The sequence below is a fragment of the Physeter macrocephalus genome, chromosome 19, assembly GCF_002837175.3.
Source record: "Physeter macrocephalus isolate SW-GA chromosome 19, ASM283717v5, whole genome shotgun sequence".
Classification (NCBI taxonomy): Eukaryota; Metazoa; Chordata; class Mammalia; order Artiodactyla; family Physeteridae; genus Physeter; species Physeter macrocephalus.
In genome coordinates, this window is record NC_041232.1 from 44048933 (window position 1) to 44072589 (window position 23657).

Sequence of the window (23657 nt, forward strand, 5' to 3'; positions counted from 1 at the left end):
GCCTCTCCCGTTGCGGAGCACAGGCTCCGGACGCGCAGGCTCAGCGGCCATGGCTCACGGGCCCAGCCGCTCCGCGGCATGCGGGATCCCCCCAGACCGGGGCGCGAACCCGGTTCCCCTGCATCGGCAGGCGGACGCGCAACCAGTGCGCCACCAGGGAAGCCCTGGCAGGTTTTAAATTATTATTATTGTTGGAAGAAACAGCACCCAATTATAACCATAAAAAACAAAACTGTGTTTGCAAGTTAAATCCTGTTCTAGGAAACTATCCAAATTCTTTTACTGTGAACAATCAATGAACCATATAAAGAGTTTTAGAAATAATTTTATTAATTAGAAGTTTTAAAATGATATTTATTCTCTAAGATTTCTATATGCATTATGCAAAAAGGAGGAATTTAAATTACTGATGTTTATATGAAAATTTTGCATAAAGGAGACATTAAAATAATTAGAAAATGACTCCTATTTTTCAATTTAAAAAAAGAAAGAAAGTACAGACTCCAGGGACTTCCCTGGTGGCTTAGTGGTTAAGAATCTGCCTGCCAGTGCAGGGAACACGGGTTCAATCCCTGGTCATGGAAGATCCCACATGCCATGGAGTAACTAAGCCAGTGCACCACAGCTACTGAGCCTGCACTCTGGAACCCGCGAGCCACAACTACTGAGCCCACGTGCCACAACAACTGAAACCTGCGTGCTTAGAGCCCGTGCTCCGCAAGGAGAGAAGCCACTGCAATGAGAAGCCCATGCACTGCAACAGAGTAGCCCCCGTTAGCTGCAACCAGAGAAAAGCGCGCTCCCAGCAACGAAGACCCAACGCAGCCAGAAATAAATACATAAAATAAATAAATTTATATATATATAAAAAGTACAGACTCCAGACCAGACCACAATGTTACAATGTTTAAAATGTAACGAAGACTCAGCAGTCTTTTTAAAATTTATTTTATTTAAATTTATTTTATTTATTTATTTTTGGCTGTGTTGGGTCTTAGCTGCTGCGCGTGGATTTTCTCTAGTTATGGCAAGCGGGGGCTACTCTTTGTTGCGGAGCACGGGCTTCTCCTTGTGGTGGCTTCTCTTGTTGCAAAGTGCGAGATCTAGGCACGCGGGCCTCAGTAGCTGTGGCTCGTGGACTCTAGAGCACAGGCTCAGTAGTTGTGGCGCATTGGCTTGGATGCTCCACAGCATGTTGAATCTTCGCGGGCCAGGGCTCGAACCGGTGTCTCCTGCATTGGCAGGCGGATTCTTGACCACCGCGCAACCAGGGAAGTCCTCATCATAGTCTTCTTTGTGCGAAGATTAACTTTGTGTCTATGGCAGGAAGAAGAGGGAAAGCTTGGCTTGCTACAAAATGAACAATTTACTTGGTTCACCCTTGCACTCATGCAAATACTGTTTGAAATATTTCATTTGGTACGTCTAGTAAATTGATTACTTTTTCTTAGTCTAGCCAGCACATGAAAATTTACTGATGATAAAATTTGTGTGCTAATGCAAAATTTTTAGACCAAAAACACATGAGTGCACTCAATTATTATGAGATGATAAAATATTGTTTTTGCTTCAATTCAGTCATTTACTGTGAATGTAGTATGTTCGTTGTAGCCTTGACGTTGTAAAGCTAAGATTTAAAGGTTTTTTTCTCACAGGTCTATAAATCTCCAAAAATCTAAAACCTATGAACTTTTCTGTTATTTCATTTATTATTTTCCCCCGATTTTATAATAAATGCTCATTGTAAAATGGAAACACAAAAACATAATAAAGAAATATTTCATCTGCAGATTACCACTCAATATTTTAGTATAGTACATAGACTCTTACATTTATATGAATTTGGAATTATACTAGAGAATTGTCCTACTTTTTCATTAATACTGTATTGTCTTTTCTTATTTAATTAAATAGCCTTCAAGATAAAATAATTGCATGATATTCCATTATCATCATAACATTAATACATTGATGAGTCAAGCATTAAGATAGGATCCTTGGGACGTCCCTCGTGGTCCAGTGGTAAAGAATCCGCCTTCCAACGCAAGGGACACAGGTTCGAGCCCTGGTCCGGGAACTAAGATCCCACATGCCGCGGGGCAACTAAGCCCGCATGCCACAACTAGAGAGAAGCCCATGTGCCACAACGAAGAGCCCGCACTGCAGTGAAAAGATCCCGCATGCCTCAGTGAAGGCCCCGTGTGCTGCAACTAAGACCCAAGGCAACCAAAAACAAATAAATAAATAAATTTTTAAAAAGATAGGATCTTTACATGTATTACGTCATTTATTCCTATTTTGTCCCCATTTTATATGTAACAAATCTGATGCTCCCATGACTTACCAAGGTTCCTCAGTTAGTGATAACAAAGTTGCAATTTGGATTCATGTCTTTCAGACTACAAAGTCAGTGCCCATGGTCACTACATCTGTTATCCTCATTTATGGTAACTTGTATCACAATAATGTATTAAAAACCATTTACTTTCCTATCATGGGACATTTAGCTTATTTCCAATTATCCACATATTTCATGCTACTGAGATAAACATCCTTGCATATGTGTGGAATCTTTGCACCATTATCCTACCTTTTCAGGATAAATTCCTTTTACCTGATTTACTGGTAATTTTGCATCAGAATTCTGTAGGTTGACTCCGCCCCTCTCCTTTCAACTTTGGCTTTCAGACCATCTCATTCCCTGTAGGTTCACCTCATGTCCTTGGTTCTTAGAAAATTTCCAATGGGCCCACTTCCCATGGGAACACTCCTTAAGCTGCAAGTCTTGACTCTTCCACCACGTCCCTTCCCTGTTTCATAAAACCCTCTGAAGCTCCTAGCCATCATGGGTACCCAGTGAGCACTGCCTGTCACCCTGCCTGACACGGATTCCACATGACAGCATAGCACTGCCAAGTATCTGCCACTTCATGGACAGTCACCTGTTGCACCTGGTGCTGACCCTCCTTGCCCCATTTGTCTCTGGAGATTTGACAACCTGATTTGTTTTGGGAAGAGATGCAACATAATTTGCATGCATGTTATTGGTTAGCAGCATTTTTGTGGCAAAATTAGCCCATTTTTTGTGTGTTTACTGAGTGTCCTCATCCCACGATTCTACCTTAAGACCATGCCTCCACTTCCCCTCCATGTGGTTGGCAGGAATCACGGAGCAGAGTTCATCAACTGAAATTGTGGAATTTTACAAACTAATGTGTTTCAACTCTTTGGTACATTTCTAGCATTTTGTGTAATGTATCTGATATGAAGAAGCAAACTTTAAATACTTCAGTTTCATAAACTTCCAAATAATCACCTAAATCCAGACACTAATCCCTATCCATGGTTCTCAAACTTTAAAGGGTGTAAAAGTGACCTAGCAAACCTATTAAAAAGTGCGGCCTTCCATACTTCTTCCCAGTAACCTGTCATCCCTGTGATTCTGATTCAAGGGATCTTTTTTTTTTTTTGGCCACTTTGCCTGTGGGACCTTATTTCCCTGACCAGGGATCAAACCTGGACCGCCTGCAGTGGAAGCACGGAGTCTTAACCACTGGACCACCAGAGAAGTCCCAGAGGGATCTTTATTTTAACAAACACAATGGGTGATTCTGAGGTAGATGATCTGTGAACCACACTCTAAAAAATAGTGCAAGCAAATATTTCAGCAAGGTCCCCCTACTATTTGTCTACTGTGAAAGAAACAGCATTTTGCTCCATCCTCCTTCCTGCATCCTAACATAAATAAAAGCAAGCAGGCAACTAGCAGAAACTCCACAGTTCTAACCTCTTAGCTCTGCACAGATTTCCTTTAGGGATGTAAGGGACAACTACACCATGCCTTGTCCTGTGCAAGAGTAGCTGATTCAGCTTGTTCCTTCTCATATGAGCACAAACAGTCTGTATTAGGAAGGCCTTACATGGCTGTAATGGGAGCGCATTAAATGACTGTATGCAAAAAAAGGAATGAATGAAATTGTGTTTAAAATTCTCAGAAAAATTTGGCAGTTTGGGGCAACGAATAGGATGTGCTATGCAGACAAGAAAGAGAAGCTAAGGATTCTCAGCTTCAAGCGTAAGTAATAAGAAGGAGGACACTATTTGTACAGGAAACTCAGGAAGGCCTGATTGGATGTGGCACCATGCTGTTTGTCTTTACTCATAATGAGTTAAAAGTACTAGGCTAACAGAGGTCTTGACCTAAAAGTAAATAATAGGCTAACAGAGGTCTTAAAGAAGATCTGGATAAGAGCTGTAGCTCTACATAGATATCATGTAACCTCTTACAGCTTCATTATTCAAGGAGGTAAAAAAAATGATGGTTCTAGGTACATAGAAGGAAAAGCATTTTGTCCTCAGGACATTACTGCCTAAGGGGTCGACCAGGGCAAAATCTGGGGTCGAGATTTCAACCCTGAGCCCAGGAAAAGGCTGGAGATAGAGACTAAAGGGAAAGCTTGTGGTCAAAGTCAGATTTTGCACTTAAAAAAAAAAAAAAAGAAAGAAAAGGAACAAAGATAAAACCCAGTCTTAAAACAGGGAATCCAATAAAGCAGAAAATGATTATACAGAGACAGCAAAAGCAGATTGCACTGAACTAATGGCAGATCCCTGTTGGCTTCCTCTGTTGAAGCAACATTTTGTAGGGGAAATCTCTAAGATTTTTGCCTCCTTTTTGCTTCCTGAGGCAATGTATGGCTTATTAGGAATTTTATCTGCTTTTCATTTAAGTCTTAAGACTGATCACAGACTGATTTGTGGGCTATGGATATGATGTAGCTTGCTGACTACCAAGAATCAGAGACCTGGAAACTATTACTAGCCATGAAGTTCCCAAAGGCCATCACAGGTAAAACACTGGTCGAGCTTCTGGGGAAAATGAACGGGAACATGATGGCAAGTTGTCAGCTGTAGAGAAGTGGATACAGGAGCTATGATTATTCCCAGCTATGGCATCCTCTGCTCCTATGATAATAGGAGCAGCTGACACATATATAGAGGGCTAACCCAGTACCAAGTCTTTTCATGAATTAACTCTTTTTTTTTTTTTTTTTTTTTTTGCGGTACGCAGGCCTCTCACTGTTGTGGCCTCTCCCGTTGCGGAGCACAGGCTCCGGACGCGCAGGCTCAGCGGCCATGGCTCACAGGCCCAGCTGCTCTGAGGCATGTGGGATCTTCCTGGATCGGGGCACGAACCCGCGTCCCCTTCATCGGCAGGCGGACTCTCAACCACTGCGCCACCAGGGAAGCCCAGAATTAACTCTTTTAACTGACGACAAAACTATGAAGTAGACTCCTCCAACCCCCTCAATAGGTGTCATACAAGTGAGGAAACTAGACTCAAAGTTTGAATGACTTCTCAAATCCCACAGCTAACAAGGGTGGAGCTGGGAGTTTGCATCAAGTTAGTTTCTCTGGAGTTTTTGTATTTAGATCACCATAGTGACTGCCAAGAGTCTTAAACTCCCAGGGAAGCAACTGCTTGCCTCGGAGGCAAACCATTCTTTAGCAGAACAAGCTAGCAGAGCAGCTAAGGATGGGCTTGACAGGAGGAATCTTAAGCACATGTAATTTTCAAAGAGCTTTAGAATTAGTGCCCTTTTTAAGAAGTGGATGTTCCTCTTTCCAGCCAATTTGAATAGAGTAGTTTCACAGTATTTCAAACAAAGCAATCCTTTGCATATACTTCAGCAATCTTTGCAATGTATGTTCTGAACCACTGGAAATATAAGACCCAGTCATCAGATGATCATTATGGAGAAACATATGCTCAATTGACAAACATTCGAAAATGAAAAACAAAAAACAAAATAATCCCCCCCAAAACCCAACCTTTTCATTATCCTGTTTTCTTAATTGATTTTTGTTAATATGAAATGGGTTGTATATGTGACTTATTTAAAATTATTTGGTTTTGTTAGGAATGCCTTTTAGGTGGACCACTCTGACTTTCATGCTTAAAAACCACTTTTTATCCAAATGTCTTACAGCCACCCTAACAGAACCCTAGGAAAGGCGTTCTATTATTATTCCCCATTTTAGATGAAGAAAAGCAGACACAGAGAGATTATGCAACTTAACCAACATCCCATAGCATCACAGTCTTTAGAATAGTAAAATTAGATAAATGTGGTGATAACAATGGACAAATTTCCTCTCCAAATCAAACTCTAAAATTCTAAAAAATGTAGAACAGGATTCTAAAAAAGAGACTCATTTCTCTAAGTAAGAAAAAATACAATCCCATAAGCTCATATCAGACACATGATTAACACACTGATTTTTAAAAACTACTTGATTTATTTTATCATAACTAGTAATATACAAGAATTTTACACATAATTTATGAAAAATAACTTTGAGAAATAGTATTTTTGACTGAGTAGTGATGAAACTATTGAAAAGATAAACTGATTATTGAATAAATTACCCAGTGTTAATTTTTAAAAATAATTGTTATAAGCCAATCCTGTGAATTCAAAATAGGTATATTATTAACAATCCTAAATATCAGAAATACTTTTAAAATGTCCATATGGTTAGTATGGATAGAAAATTCATTGACTGAAATCAGCTGTGAAATGTAGCCTGGAATTTGGTTGGCTATTAAGTTTAATTTTGCCTTATTATTTCAAAATTTAAATGGTTCGAACCACTTTGACATTTGTTAAAAACTGTAATCTCAAAATATTTTTTTAAAAAACTTTACAAACACATAGCTATATCTAGCCATCTCATCTAAAAAGCTATAAAAGTTATTCCTAGAGAGATTTCACGATCCCTGTATTGCAAAGCTTATTTCAAAAAACATCACTATTTTGCATTTATAAACTGTATCCTTCCAATAATGAACTGTAAATACACTATTATATACCAAACATCCACACCCCAATTTTAATTACACTATTCCTTTTGTTAACATAAAATGTTGCATCAAATAAAAGCATGACATATTTCTACAGTTGAAGGCAAAATTAAAGGGTTTTTGTTGAGGAGATAATGAAGCAATCACCAAAATAGTTGAAACAAAAAAATCGACATTACATTGATTTTAAGAAAAGCCAAGAATACAGGTGCTTACATAAAACAGAAACACAGAATAAGTCACTTTATAAGCGAGGAAAAAAGAGGCGGCTTTTAAAAATATTTAGATCTCCAACCCAAATTGGAATTTTAAGAAAAAGAAGAGAAAGAGAAAGAGAGAGAGATAGAGGAAAAAAGAGAGTGAGAGGAGGAAAGAGAGAAGAGAGAGGGTGAGAGGCAGACAGAAGGGGTGGTGGGGAGTGGTGGGGACCAAAGACCAAAACCTTGCAGAAGTAAAAATACATTCTTCAGCATTTTTTTAATTTAAATTTTGCAGAGAAGGTGGGTAACAGGAAATGTAGATTCAGTGCCAGATTTCACAGAGAATACACCACAGAAACTAAAGTCCACCAAAATGGAATTATAATAACAGTCAACACCTAGTTGGGAATCTCCCTTTGCTTTATGAAGCAAGGTCATGTTACAAGACTAAAACAATAGCAAGAATGCCGTGTATACACTTTAGAATGTTTAGGAGAACAACAGTCTTCAAGCACCACACAAACAATTAATTTAGGTAACTGAAGATAATGTTAGAGCAAGACCTCTTTAATTTTCCATTCGGTTATACTCCAAGTAGTCTATGATACAGACTTGAGTTAATTACATATTATCGCACTATAAATTGGCTGCTGTCACTATACCCAAATGTAAACAATAATGCAGACTTTCTCAACTTGTCTATCTGCAGGTGTCCTTACGTGAAAGACAAGTAATTAAAAACTATGGAAAAATCAGGAAATTTGTGTACTTATTCACAGCATCCCTCTGTAAAAGCACGTTTGGCTAAAGAGATCTCAACAAAATAACGGGGAAAAGCCCCCAAAACAGCATCTTCTATTTTAAAAAAATCCTGGCTTGTAATAATAATTTAAAAGAGAGAAAGCCACTGGCATTTGTAGACTAAATGGAACGCACTCATCTCTTCATGCATGTTTCTGCTAGTGTCCTAAATTTGGGTTCCAAATGATCCAAAAATTCAAGCCCATCTTCTTCTTGTCGTTCACTGCAACAACCCACAGAACCAGCCGCCGATCCTCTTCCTTCATAGTTATACGTCCGGACGTAGTCTTGAGCATGCATATGACTGTTATCCTGATTACACTGCTGGACCTTCTGCCAAGAGGAAAAACACAGCATATTTTATTACTATTTTAAACACCGAAACTTACTAGCATAAAAATAATTGCTTTGATTTACCTTTCACTGTTTAATTTTTAATCAGAGTGTGTCCTCTAATGGATTCCTACATATAAAAAACACCCGTGATTGGTATATATCATCAGTCATACCATCAGTTCACTACACAGCATGTTTCTAAAAGTCACACATGTGGCAGCAAGTATACAAGTGTTCGTTTTAAGTAATCATTGCTTTCTCTTTCAAGATTATGGCTAATGTGAAATGCATCCCTTAAACTGAACCTGAATGCATGTGGGCTCAGAGCTTTCCAGATAGGCATAGTGGCTGTGCAGGCTGGAATTGCCTTGGACCCCACTTTTGGTCTTTAAGACATGACTTGTCTGACGAGAAATGGCAACACAAAGTCATGAGAAAAAGAATTTGAATATCATATGATTTCAGAAGCAATTAAAGAGCAAACAAAATAAGAGGAAAAGTCAATATCCACTTAACATCTGATCATAACTAAATCAAAATTAAGGAAAATCAAATTTCTTAGTAGGTTAATCATTAATTGAAAATAAAGATCAGGCCACTAAACTGTAATCATTTAGAAAGTTGAAAAGGAAGCAAAATAGATTTGTAGGTCACTTAGGGAAACTCACTTCACCAAGGCGGGGCTGAGTGTAGGTGTACCACTCGGAGTACGTGTATCTGCAGTTGTCCGCCTCTACTTGTCCTCCTCTGCAGGAATCCAGGGTGTGCTGTCCACCTCCCTTACACACTGCCAGGGTGTGATGATGCCCAGCCTCCTGGCAGGACTCAATGGTCTGCCCTCCTTTCACCATTTCAATGGTCTCCTGCCCTCCGTTTTTCACTCCGGATCCCAGGGGGCTGCAAATTCCCTGAGGGGAGTCTCCTGCAGTATGGGTTGTGAAGCCATTGGTGGAATACTGAAACAAAACAGTTGGCATTGGGGAAATACAGAGGAGAACAAAAAATGAGAAAAAGAGCAAATCATGCAGATAATGCTGTGACTTTTCACGCTACAAGGTAAGCATTCTGAGGGCAGGAACTCCATCTGTCCTGGCAATCCCAAGTACCTAACTACCGTAACCCCAGTACTTCACGTAGCGTCCAATACAAGAAGCAAACTATAGATGTCACGTGGTCTGAGCCTTGAGACAAGTCAGAAAGCTTGATGTATACTCCTTCTTTAAAAACTTCTTAGACTACTGTACAAGTTAATTTGTGAAATCCTTCCAGCATCTCACATCTCAAGATCAGGATTGTACACTATTGTCTCACATGGATTGACCCTGATTCCCTTCACCTGACTAGAAGAGAAACAAATAATAATCATTATTTTTATTTAGTGTCTAATTGAGTTCCCTTCAACTGAAACAAAATCAATAGAAATAAAAGTTGCTGTAAAAATCTTAGCAGCAATACTAAATCCTGTGATCTAATTAAATACAAATAAATCAGCAGAGGAAATAAGAACATCAAAGCTCTGGCCACTAATTTTCCATGTTACGTTTTTGTAGGAAACTCTAAGTTTTATTTTTTCTAATACCTTCCTAGATGTCAACATCCTTTTGTTTTCGAAATCCTTCCTGCTCTAATCATCAATTATGCTTTTGGTAGGGAATTTACTTGTTCCTCATCCACATATTAGGCTGGAAATCAAAGCTGAAGCAGTGTAATCACCTGTTAGAATTACTGCTTCACATATTTGACTTCAGGCTCCTTTCTAACCTATATTAGAGCCTGAAAACCTCCATTAAAGTTCTTCGCACGATGATCAAAGCCTGTAGTCATTTTATTGCTGTTGCCAGAAAAACAATTAAAACCATATGCTGATGATCTGTGAATAACTAAATGAAACATTTTTACACACAACCAGCAGCTTCAACATATAAAGAAGACTGGGTCTAAAGCTGAAGCCATGACATCCTTGAAACACAAAATAATAACGACATGCCAAAGGATTTTTACTATTAAGTAACACTATATGGCCGAATTGAAATGCCATATATCACCATAGGATCAATGTCATTTTATCTGTCCCCTGGGACTGATGACATTTTATATACTGTAAGTTACCTGATTTCAAAAGAACTTTGCCCAGAAAAGATCATTATTGTTAGTTAGGCCAATTTATCGTCTGTATGTAGTTTGAAAAGACAATTTACCACTTTGTCATCGCCGGGAGCTTCAGTGTTTGACACAATGAGGTTCTGCTGGGCTAAATCATCAGGAAATACTTTTGGCTTTTTGGCTACCCCAGTAGCCCCACAGACTAAGGTAAATAGGACACCTGGAGGATGAGAGAGATTACTTCAGTTTATCGTAAAACAATGTTATGAATTTATGATGACAAATATGAAAACAACTTTCCAGAAAACATAAATATTATTGCTTGTGTCAAAGCAGCATCCAGTAGAAAAGCCTGCCCTAACCAGATATGCCACAAACACTGCTAAGTGCTGTATTTGTGTTGAATTTTATGTCTATGCTAATTAGGATAGCACTAAAATGATACCTAAATGCACTTTCAATAAATAAATTAAATATGTGTGTGTTAAATAGAAATGTAGCTATATACAAATGAGTAGCCATAGATAACAGTGCTGATTCTAAGAATGTGTCCTGAAAGTTATTTTAAAGGCTATCATTTGAATTCATGAAAGGACTTACAAAATAGCAATGCAATGCCCAACAATATTGCAAGGATGGCCCACTTTCCAAGTATCAGTCCTCTGTTGTCAGTCTTCAGAGCTAAGCCAGTGTTGCAGTCACTTTGGGTAACACAGTCACATAATATCACGTTTAATTGAGTGACAAGTGATTGGCCAAGCCTATCTGTAACTCTGACAGGTACCGTATATCGTCCAAACTGGGGGTCATTCAGATAGGAAAGACGTGCTGCTGTATCTGAAAGGAAATAAAACCAAGCGTTATAGAATGTCATTGATTTCTCCTGAGCACAAATAACTAGTGACAGAATATTCCTATTTCCCTACAACTGGATATTCCTGATGGGAATGGCACAAGTGCTACATGATTGTAATCGTGAATGGACGAAGTCTTTCTAATCATATAAAAGTTTGTCTACACTGCCTCTTTTTATAAAGGTCTTTCTTTTGGCTTTTGTAATAATATATTTTATCTGTGGATAAACAAATCCTTCCCATCACAAATAACAGACTTGTTTAGAGACTGATTTTTATCACATCTTTAAAATTTTTAAATATATATATATTTTTTTTTGCGGTACGCGGGCCTCTCACTGTTGTGGCCTCTCCCGTTGCGGAGCCCAGGTTCCGGACGCTCAGGCTCAGCGGCCATGGCTCACGGGCCCAGCTGTTCCGCGGCATGTGGGATCCTCCTGGACCGGGGCACGAACCCGCGTCCCCTGCATCGGCAGGCGGACTCTCAACCACTGCGCCACCAGGGAAGCCCTTTAAATTTTTAAAATACCAGTCAGTGTATATTTTCTTTTATGCATGATTCATCAGAGAATTTCATAGACTAAAATTCTGGATGTTTCCCCTTACTTTGTTTTCTATACATTGTGCCAAACCTTGAACATATTTTCAAGGCATGAGTCATGCTGCTGGAACTTCTTCTCATGGTCCTACAAGACACTGGGACCAACTGTATTTTTTTTGGTTTCGATGTATGTTTTTTTAGGTCAATAGTAGAAAACATCCAGGTCAAAATCCTAGTCTTGGGAACGCCAAAAATATACTACTGTACATGTAGATGACACATGCCCCTGCCCAAGAATAATCTTCCCCACTTAACTGGCTCAGTGTGACATTTTCATTATTTCATAATTTGAATCTCTAAATATAAACTTGGATATTTGGGTAAAAAAAAAAAAATCACTGAATCAAGTCAATTTTAAGAGAAAGCATGGTTAACCCAGTGAGTCTATGTATGTGTAAGAAATCATAATAAGACTAACAAAACCACAATTTATGATTCAAAACGTGCCATGGTCTATTGCATTGACTATCTTGTTTACTTCCCCCAATAATCCCATTTTACACATGAGTAAATTAATGCCCAAGAAGAATAAATAGCATGGCGAGACCTAAAGCCTCTTTAGGATACGTTCTTCTTAACTTGGCATTTCCCAGGCTTTTGGGCTCTTTCACAGCCCAGTAAAACTTTAAACTAACAAAGTTTTGACCAACATAATCCTGACAACGTTTCATTGTACTAAGCAGGAATACCTTTTTAAATCAGCACCTCCTTTAACATTATGTAAAAAGAAATATTATGACACCAAATAAGTAGAAAGGACATCTAAATATAAGGTCAGTTCTCAAGCACGCACACGTTAGAATGCTGTTACAAACACTGAAAATGTTGTCAGTTCACAGAGCAACTTGTCATAATAGGAAGTCAAGGAATACTCATAGAAAGCATGGGAATGAAAACCTTTCAAGGGCATTTTAAAGGCACCCCCCACTCAGCTTACAGTGGATCTTGAGTCGTGAAAGCTGGAGTGACATGACATCATGATGCACAGGTACTGTAGTGTGGTCAGGAGATGCAGAATGTGCTGGCAAGTTAAGAGCTGATGTAGGGAATGAGGCAATGGTGGGACAAAGGGAGGTTCCCTTTGTTTTTGCCATTCTTGTCACCATAGATTCTAACATGGGTAAAGTCAGAAGTACAGACGGGGACCAAGTGGGGGAAGAATCCCACATAGAAAACAGTAGACAGGAAATGGTCAGAAGTCAATGCAGTGCAGAAAGAAGGGATCCTACGGTGGACACGGTGATGCATACCCAGATCCCCTGTAATCAGGGATGTCTTGTCCCAGCTGCTTGGGAGGCTATCAGCACCATCAGTGACTGTGCCTTCCTGCCAAAGGTCACATCCCTGCGGGCAGCCCAACCCACTGATGAAGCAATGTAAAAGCACAGAACAGAATGGCCATTCTGAAGGGCCATTTAGTTCAGACTCCCCGTGAGTCAGGCGAGGCTGTCCTTTGGCCTGAGCTACAGCTTGATTTCTCTTTTTGCTAAACCCTGCTTCCCTTCCTTTCACACGTATTAATGCCAAGGAAACTCCCTGGTAAACATTCAGCCTGGAAAGACTGTCTCAGAGTCTGCTTCCTGGGTAGCATACCTGCAAGGGATGGGGATTCCGTTATGACTTAGGAGACCACTGTCATATGAAGACTCTGTGTAGGTGGGAGGTACACAAGTCAGGAAGTGGTTACATCAGACCTAGTCTGGGGTGGGGGGGTGGAGTACGAATGAGAATTCACCCAACACCAAAGGGAATCCTGGCACAGGACTGATCAGAGACCGGCACTTCCCACGACACCAACACTGAGAAACTCATGTTCTTTCGTTGGCGGTTACCATTCAGTGAATTCTTCTTCTACTCCATCAAGAAAAAAAATATTTTAGATATCCTGATGCTGAGAAGGACAAAGTCATGTTTAAAAATACATACCGTTAATTTTTGTCAGTCTCCACATTCTAAGTACTTCTGAATCAGAAACACCGTCCAAACTGAAGTCAAAGGGTGGGCCGTGTATGGGTTCATCGGGATCTATGGCCACAATCTCCGCCGATGACATGACAGGTTTACAGATTATCACTGTCCGCTGAGGTATGAATGGGCCGTTATCATTCATGTCTTCAAGTATAATCCCTAGTGTCCCAGTACACGTTCTCCCATCTAGAAAATCGGATATGAAAATACAATTTTTTTAATGTTTTGAGTTTTCACTGGGACATTACACATTGCAAAAAATTTATTACTTATTAGGCACCTGTACCATATAAATGAGAGTGACAAGCACAGTCCCAGGCTATGTCCTTAAGGTAAGTTAAGAGAAAGACATTATCAATTTCAAATGGGTTGTACAGAAAATAACTGCTATTTAGATTTGTCATTCATTCACTAAAGAGTTGCAATAGACATGGGAACTTTTATGGAGGTGAGCTTTGACAGATTTTTTAAAAGAGGAAGGAAGAGGGGACCAACAAGGATATTTCTGGTATATTTAAAAGCACAAGGAGATCTAAGGAGGTGGGAAAGCACATACACACACCTATGTTCTGGACATAATGAAGGGGAAGGCACACTGGTGGGAGCTAATGCTGAAAAGAAGAACCAAGGGTCCTTGAAAGACAACGTAGGGAGTTTGGAGTTTAATACTCATTTAGAAAACACTTAAGATTTGGGGGCAGGAAAAGTGAAAGACAGAAGGCATGTATTTGGGAGATTAGAACAAAACTAGTACACGGAAATGTTCAAAGCATGAAAGACTCCAGAAGTGGAAAAACACTTTCAAACCAGAATAATCACTCTGAGGTGTAGCCTAAGGAATCCATCTACCTACATATTCAATAAAAACTTACTGAATAACTACTTTGTACAGGGCACTGCAGTGGAAAATCTGGAGATTCAAAAATGAAGTGGTCATGGGTCCCGGCCACAAATTAGTAACACGGTTGTGAAGTCTGAAGTTGAACATAAATCCAGGACTTGTGTCTCTAAATCGTTTATTCTTTCTGTTTAATAAGAAGGCTTTGAACATCAGGGGTGGAGAAGAGGATGAAAAAAACCTGTGCCACCCGCGACCTGGGGCTATGCCTTATATGAAGCTGCCCACCTAGGAAAGCAGGAAGACCAGGCACTGGCGTGCAGTCACAGCCTCGATCCAGCAATAGAACCCGTGATATTCCCAGGGTCATCATGGGCCAGGAGCCATAGCCCACCAAGTTAAGAAGGGGTTCTGAAATGTGGGCCACAGAAAAGAACACGGTGCAGGCAACTACAAGACCACTATGAGGTAAAGTGGAAGAAAGAAAAAAGCCAAAAGCAGAGGCAAACCAATACCTCCCATTTAATGTAAGCTCGCAAATTAAAATTCCTGAATGAGCAAGATTAATGCTTAAAGGAAAACCGACAAAATCAACAATCATAAGATTAATTCACTCTATGCAAGATATCTTCGAAACACATATATTTACTATCTTCAAAAGCATACAGAAGGTTAACTGTTTAAATAAGCATGAAAATGACACTGAAATTCCAGTAGAAATAAACATTCATCTAACAGGGACTCTAGAAAAAAAGGATAAATAGAATGGTAGGGAAGTAATACTTCAAGAAATACTTGCTGAGAATATCCCAGAATTAAAGAAAAAAAATGGATCTTCTAAAATATATTCTGACTGTAGTGCTGGGTAAATAAAAATAAATTCTCAGCATAATACTGAATTAAAACTATATATAGAACACAACCTAGGGAACTGTAAAAGTTATCTGGATGTATTACCTATAAAGAGACAATAATTAAATAGATGGTAGAATATGCATCAGCAACAAGAAATGCCAAAAGATGATGGAGTACCACTTGCAGGGTACTGAGGGAAAGAAGGGGTTAACTCAAAATTCTAAACCAAGTCAAATGATCAAATCAAGCATGAGAACAATATCAAAATATTTTTCAGAACAATAAAACTGACAGGGTTTATCACCCACAAGGCACCATTGAAAGAACTAGTAAAGGATATAGTTCAGCAGGAAGAAAAGGGAACTAGGAGAGAAGAAATGAGATACAAGAAACAATGCAACTATCTCTCACTTTGGACAACTTTTAAAGAAAAGACAGAGACACAAAGGAAGTGGGGACACACGTATACATGTATTTTATCCATCTGACAAACTTTTCTATTAGGACAGAATAATCTCGTCTCTCAAATTCTCTCGTTCTTATGCCATGTGGTATTTTCTTGCTCTCTCTGAAAATTGGGATTGCAAGATGTCTTGACCATTTCTTTCCATTTGAGGCTACACACGGAGTTGAAAGCACATGTCTTACTGATTAAATCTGGTTAATTATAAAGTCTTTAAAAATTGACCTCAGGACTTCCCTGGTGGAGCAGTGGTTAAGAATCCACCTGCCAGTGCAGGGGACACGGGTTCGATCCCTGGTCCGGGAAGATCCCACATGCTGCACAGCAACTAAGCCTGTGCACCACAACTACTGAGCCTGTGCCCTAGAGCCCGCGTGCCTAGGGCCCGCTCTCTGCAACAAAGACAAGCCACCGCAATGAGAAGCCCGCGCACCACAACAAAGAGTAGCCCCCACCCGCCGCAACTAGAGAAAGCCCGCGCACAGCAACGGAGACCCAACACAGCCAAAAATAAATAAATTAATTTTTTAAAAAATTGACCTCTATAGTGTTTGCTGTGCTACCATGGTGCTAAATGCTTGAATTTCCCTTCCATGAAATATTTAGAGTGGTTCAATAAACTCCATTTTTTTTGCACATTGTGATGAGTATTGGACAATATTTCAACCAAAGATTTTAGACATCTCAGTGTTTCACAGCTCTGCTTTGCATCTGTTAATAAATAATATTCTTTAATTCACTGGAATGTATGCATGCAATGCTCACCTTCTAATATTAATATAATTCTATATGGGTAAATATCAATTCCTAAAATGAAGTCTTGGAAGGTGAGCTACCTATGGGTCCACGATTTATGTGCATGGCACTCTTCTGCTAAATGTTTTTTAAAATTTTGAAAGCACACTCCTCCTCCCCAAAGTTAGAATCTTACACCAAAAGTAGAAACCTAAAACTCAGCTATACAGAGGAAATACCTGGGCGAAACTGCCAACTGAGGTTAGATTGAGAAGAGAAGAGAAATTGAACTCAAAGCTTAAGAAAGAGCTCTGTTTAGAAGAGGAGAAGGAAGTAAAACTAGAACGCATGTAGATAAGAGAGAAATGTGTGGAAAAGTTGAGACATAGAATCCTTGAGGGAGAATTTTAAAAAGAGGAAACAAGTGCTGTAGGAAAGTAGGAGAGGGAGTGAGCACAGGCTCAGAGGTCAGTGCTCACAGGAGAGAACATTTCTTGTATGGAAGGAGCAGCTGGGAGGGCTCAAAGGGAATGAGCCAGGATAGATTTTAGAAAAAGGTAAAAGACAAAAACAAATAAAAAACATACTTTAGTATGATCTCAGTTCAGAAAATAAAAAGATGTGGAGTTATTTATCCCCTACCAGCTTCAAAAGAAATTAATGGAAAAGGCCCTGTTACACATTTATTCTCGACCACAATGATGATTAACAGTGCCTCTCTTCTAAACGCCATAAAAACATTTGTTCAACGGAGGAAAATGTAGAATAAAATTACATCCAAAATCTCTCATTCCAGACAGTAGTTTTTATCTCAATGATAAAAACCATTTGCCAAGTGCAATTAAAAATAATGGATTTGATTTTCATATTATTTCTCCTTTTCACTTGCTTTGACCAGAAAGCATGTTTTGACAAAGGGACAAAGGAAGTTGAGGCCTTAAAGGGCAGTCTTTAATTGGCTGAAGTTAAATTAACAATGATTACAACTTTACCAATTCAATCAATGGATATGAGCCATTTCTCTTTCATTTAGAAAAAGTTGAAATATCTAAAACATCTTCCAAAATCACTTCTAAATTCTAATTTTGCAAGCTATAGTATAATAATTTACGTTTACTGTAGTTAGCGTATTTATTTTACAGAGGCAAAAAGTTCAAATGTATATTACGGTAAAATTATCTTTTATGCACTAAAAGGATCTCATTCGTAATCATTGCGCACACATTCCAATTTTACAGGGCTCATAGAAAACGATTTTCCATTTTATATGATTTTGTGGATTCACAGTATTTTTCTAATTTTATAATATCAGAATACTAACCACCAAGTATATTGTCAGCTTCCTGCAGAAAGATATAACTTTTTTAGGACTGACCTAGGAGGCAGTCAGTGTGTTCTCTCCGTAATAAATTTTCCTGTCAAAGTGAATATTTTAAGAGATAGGACTAAATAAACTGAAGCTAATTTTTCTAAAGTAATTTTCTCAATTTTTAATGATTATTTAATTTTAATAAATTATAGTCTCAAGTATTTTCTATGACAAAATTATTTTATACTGTAATTACATACAAAACTGAGGGTCCTATTAGAAAGCAGACATGAGTTAATAAATTATAGCAAACCTCTCAATTACTCTATTTGTCATCTGGAGTGAAATAAATTTTGAGAATGTATGCAGCTGACTTAAAAATGTATGTTGTTTCAAAACTGAGGATGTCTGTAGTTGGGGGTGTATATAGCTGGCTTAAACACAAAGTTCTTACCTTCGTCTGAGGCTAGGATTGTAATATTATATATACCATGTCTGATGGTCTCTGCCTCTCTATCGAGGCTTCTGAAAGTTGTGACTGATCCTGAGTTTTCATCAACAGTGACCCATCCTTTTGGATCACTTAATTTCTTATACCTGTAAGTAATGATGAATTAAAATAGCAAAATGGATCATAAGCCAAATTACAATACTGGTATCAAAATAAGTTATACATTTTAAAAACATGGTAAATTTGAAATCAACTAAAATAGAATTACAAGTACCTTATGCCACTGCTACTATTTGTTTCCGGGTCATATGCTTTATAGCCACTGCCCTTTGTGCTCACTGGTACGTTTTCTTTAATACGAACAATTTGCACTGCAGGGCTACACTCAGGGCCTTCATCCTGATTTTGTACATTAACAGTGACTGTTGCCATGTTCCCGGTTGATCCTGAACTACCAGAATGTGGAGCTTCATTAACTACACAGATTTGCAGGGTCACCTCTTTTTTTTCTTCATAATTCAGTGGCTACAAAAGCAAGCGTGTTGGAAATCAGATCAAGAAATAGTACTTGGCAATGTGAACTAGTGTGTAACTAGTTAGCTTTGGAAATATGTAAGCGCTGTGTCAGGAACAGTCATGAAAGTATTAAACATATACCCACAAATATGATGGTGGTGGAAGAAGGGAAATCCTTCAACTGATTGAGCATTTGGGTGGAGCCAGCAAAAAAGAAAAAAAATTCCTCAACTGCAAATTTAACACAAGTAATATTATAGGTCCTGATGGCGATTTCAGATAGTATTTAATGAAATATTATTTGAAATATTACTTTAGGGACACCATACCCTAATCAACAGTAATTTACTAGTCCATTAATTTTGGAACCGCTTTTCTTACCCCTCTGAGATGAGTACAATTTTTCGTACCTGGTTTGGGGTAGAAAACGTGGGTCGAATTTTATGAAATGTTTTCAAGATAAGAGAGACAAGAAAATAGAAAGATTATGGGCTTTACACTTTCCTTATTAATCTCTTTTATCCCAGTTCCTCTCTAAAAAATGGGTAGTACCAAGTTTAATGGAAGGTTTTCATTTTATTTTGCCTGATATCTAAAGAAAGAGACAAGATTTAAGGGACAATCCCTTTGCTGTTTTGAAACAGAAATTAACCCACAAACTGCAGCTAATTTTCATCATTGTAAGAAAAAAAGAATTCATCATGTTTGATCCATTCTCCTTGTGAATACGTACAGAAGGGAAGCTACAGAGACCCAGGATAGAATCATGTTTTAGTTAGAGGCAGCAGAAATAAGCCCATGGTTTTGTCCAAAGCCAGAGCTCAGATCACTTTATGGGCTAACTCTGCCTCCTGAATTCTCAGTGATGTCTTCTGAGATAATTGTAGAATATTATTAGAAAGAGGTTTTAGAAGTGTTTACATCTTCACATGGGTGAGGATTCCCATTTTGAACCAGGAAGCTAAGAATGTAATGTACACTGGATACAGATGAACAGATCTATAAACAGCTTCCCTATGGGTCTGACCAGGAATAACTCATCATTTGGGAAATTCAGTAATTAATTCAGGAGCCAGTAGAGGCTCCTGGACACAGCTATAGATAGAATGGACTAGGAAAGTTTGGCAGTGTCCCGCTGGTGTCAAAGCTGTGCTAGCTTTTTAATTGTTAAGAGATACTGGTTACAAAGTGGGTACTATATCGTATTAATTGAACATGCATATATAATCATTTTAAACTATCATGCCTTTATAAAATGTTCTCCAAAATTTGTATATTCATCCCACTATATATATGAAAAACATAGTGTTTACATTTACCTAAATATCTATTTTATTCCTACATTTACCATAATTCCTTTCTTTTCATTAAGCTCTAGTATGCTAATCTGTGACATTATAAGGTACAAATAACTAATTTCGTAAGTTATTCTTACCTTAACCACACACAGAACTCCTTCATTGGTTTTGGGATCTGTTACAATTTTAAAATTTCCATTTTCATTGCCCTTTAAAATGGTATAATTAGCTCTCCAATTAGCAGTATTAATTAAATCCTTATCTTCAACGGCAACACGTAAGATTTCCACATCAATTCTATTTTCCTCCACTGATGTCTCATACTAAAATAATTAAAAACAACAAAAAAAAGTTTAATTAGTAACTCTCACAAAAATAAAACACCAAGTAAAGCCAGCCCAGTTCTTCTAATTTCTAAAGTACTATGTTAACATGACTTTAAACCCCAAGTCCAAACTACTGACACGTGACTGCGAATACTTCATTTGAAATCATGGGGCATGGGTGGAGGTGCACATATGTAGCAACTAACACTACATTGTACATTTTTCTTTTAATAATATCACACACTTACAGAAGAACGGGTGAATGTTGGCAAGTTGTCATTCACATCTTCAATATTAATGATGCAAGTTGCAGTTGTCTGCAAACCAAAATATTGACCATCCATGTCTTGTACTTTTATTTTCAATTGGTATTTGTCAATTAGCTGAAAAGTAAGTGTTAATTATTGAGTGAAAGCAACATTGTAAATGAAATCTTAATTTACACTCTATAATTTCCCTTGCATTCAAAATTTAAGAGGTACACTATTAGATTTCATAGTTTTCATGTACTGGCAAAAGAACAATTTCCTCACACTAGTAATTTTCAATTAATTTACGAAAATAGAGTAGTTTCTCAAATTGAAAGTGCTACTTATGGAATTAACTGGTTTTAGCATCACTTAACAGAAAGAGAAGATATAGTCATAGTACATTTTAAATTGCCTAGTAATTAATCAAAATCTTTATCTCCTATGCAAAGTACATTCTTATATTAAAAAATACACAACAGTGACTCTATACCAGTCTTGTAATGAAGCAATAAAGTAAGGTATCCTCCTGTAAAAAAAGGTGGATTTTAAATATTTACTTTACATTTACTAAAAGATCATTAAATTAGCATGAAAAACAAAAACAAAAAAACAAAACAAAACAAAACAAAACAAACAAAAAAAAATCCGGAGCCTGTGCTCCGCAACGGGAGAGGCCACAACAGAGGGAGGCCCGCATACCACAAAAAAAAAAAAAAAAAAAAAAAAAATTAGCATGAAAACAAAGTTCTGGAACTATGTAATTTTTTCTTCTTCATGGAAAATAGATTCTGGTTCTTAAGGGTTTTCCGTTCTTTAGAGATTGCAGAAGGCTCATCACTGGTTTTAAAAAATGTGTATCTCCTCATAATGGTTTCATTTGTCACAAGTATTGAGATATGGAAGGATTAACAGCAACACTAATAATAATGTCTTCTGGACTGAACATTAGGAGGCTTGGGTTCTATTTCCAAGTTCAAAAATAACAAATGTACTCTTGGGCAGTTGGAAAAGTCTTTTTCCCTAGCTTTCCTCTTCTATAAAATTATAACAACACCTTCCTTTATAATTCACCTCTTTTCATAAGACTAAATTATATGTAAAAAACTATCCTAACCGTCCACCTAGAATATTCACCCTTCTCTTAAAAAGCCATCTTCTTCCCTTTAGACCTCTTAAACTTTCTAGCCCTCATGTACTACCTAAAATAAAACTAATATTTCTCTCGATCACTACGCTTTTTACAAACCCAATTTTTCCCAATTTATTCTTCTCTCATAATCAATCATGTGTAGAGTTAAAAATTCATGGCCTTATTTCATTAAAAAAATTTTAAAAGCTCATACTAGTATTACTTATGGGAGGGAATATGTATTCTGTTTGTAATAAACTATGATTTATTGGGAATGATCAACTGGCTGATAAAACAAAGAAAGAAATCAAGTTTTGGACCTAAATATTAACTTGTGATATCTTCAGATGGAAGAAAAATTCTGATGTTTAAAGAGCTTAAAGGGCTGAAGGCCAACAATAAAAAAATTGGAAACCTGGGATCAGAAAGTGAGTCCAGAGCTCTCTTTGGTAAAAGCACCCCAAGACTCCTTCATTAGTCAAATGTTTTCAACTGATGTATTAGAAGGATCTATTCAAGGCTTGATGATAAAAGAGAATTTGGTCTATAATCTGCTCTTTCTGAGCACATAAATTCCATGAAGAATCTGTATAATTTGTAGAGCTGTGACAGCAATTCATTCATTCAACAAACGAAATTGCATTCTTCACTGGCACATACTCATGGTAAAAATAAATAAATTATAAATTATAAAATTGAATAAAAATAAAAATTTACCTAGGAATGTCCTTGTAAATGCAGTAAAAATGATTAATTTTAATAAATTTTATTAGATTTCAACCCATAGTCTATGTAAAGAAATGGGAGGTATGTATAAAGCACTTCTGCATAACATAGTATGATGTTCTTTTCATGGAAAAGTACTTGTGTGATTGATTTATAAGCTGAACCAGCTATCGTTTTTTTTTTTCATAGAATACCATTTTTACATGAAAGACACCTATGGTTATTCAGACTGGTATATTTGGAAGACATTTTGTCGTAGGTAAAGTGAATATGTCATTTCAAGGAAAACAGCTATTTGTTGCCAATGGTCAATTGGAGTTTTCAAGCCAAAATGAGGATTCTGGAAAACTTTTATGAACCATCGTGATATTAATGGAGATGAGGAGGTGATTTTTTCCAATACTGTTTAATTAGATGTGTCAATTGGAGGATCTACATAACTCAGTGAGTCAATATTTCCCATATGACTAATGCACGATGTTACAAAATCACACATGGTAATCTATCCACTCATAGCAGAAGAAAGACCAATGTATTTTGATGTAACAAAGTAGGAAAGTTCATGGACAAGGCTTCTTCAGAGTGCACATTGCAAAACACATTTATGACACTACCACTTGTCAAGTTTTCGTGTATCAAAGAAGACTATCCACAATGATCTGAGAGTTAGGCGAGAAGATGGCGGAAGAGTAAGACGCGGAGATCACCTTCCTCCTCACAGATACATCAGAAATACATCTACAGGTGGAACTTCTCCTATAGAACAACCACCGAACGCTGGCAGAAGACCTCAGACCTCCCAAAAGGGAAGAAACTCCCCACGTACCTGGGCAGGGCAAAAGAAAAAAGAACAGAGACAAAGAATAGGGACGGGACCTGCACCAGTGGGAGAGAGCCGTGAAGGAGGAAAGGTTCCCACACACGAGAAGCCCCTTCGTGGGCGGAGACTGCGGGTGGCGGAGGGGGAAGCTCCGGAGCCGCGGAGGAGAGCGCAGTAACAGGGGTGCGGAGGGCAAAGCGGAGAGATTCCCG

At 38.0% G+C, this 23657-nt stretch overlaps 1 protein-coding gene across 2 annotated transcripts in view; it reads right to left on the minus strand.

Moving 5' to 3' along the window:
• Positions 1 to 7907: 7907 nt before the first annotated feature.
• The window catches only part of LOC102976649 (desmocollin-2), a 32586-nt gene continuing 16836 nt past the window's right edge, over positions 7908 to 23657 (minus strand). The window contains exons 8-17 of one of the 2 annotated variants that reach the window (XM_024120631.3): positions 20768 to 20902; positions 20331 to 20516; positions 18654 to 18904; positions 18383 to 18525; positions 13687 to 13914; positions 10906 to 11142; positions 10401 to 10525; positions 8871 to 9158; positions 8284 to 8329; positions 8072 to 8199 (exon numbers count right to left, since the gene is read on the minus strand). In XM_024120631.3, coding sequence (XP_023976399.1) covers positions 8294 to 8329; positions 8871 to 9158; positions 10401 to 10525; positions 10906 to 11142; positions 13687 to 13914; positions 18383 to 18525; positions 18654 to 18904; positions 20331 to 20516; positions 20768 to 20902 — 1629 coding nt within the window. In that variant the 3' untranslated portion in view covers positions 8072 to 8199; positions 8284 to 8293. Of the gene's footprint in view, positions 8200 to 8283; positions 8330 to 8870; positions 9159 to 10400; positions 10526 to 10905; positions 11143 to 13686; positions 13915 to 18382; positions 18526 to 18653; positions 18905 to 20330; positions 20517 to 20767; positions 20903 to 23657 lie in introns of both variants that reach the window. The other variant, XM_055080372.1, reaches the window with a different exon arrangement.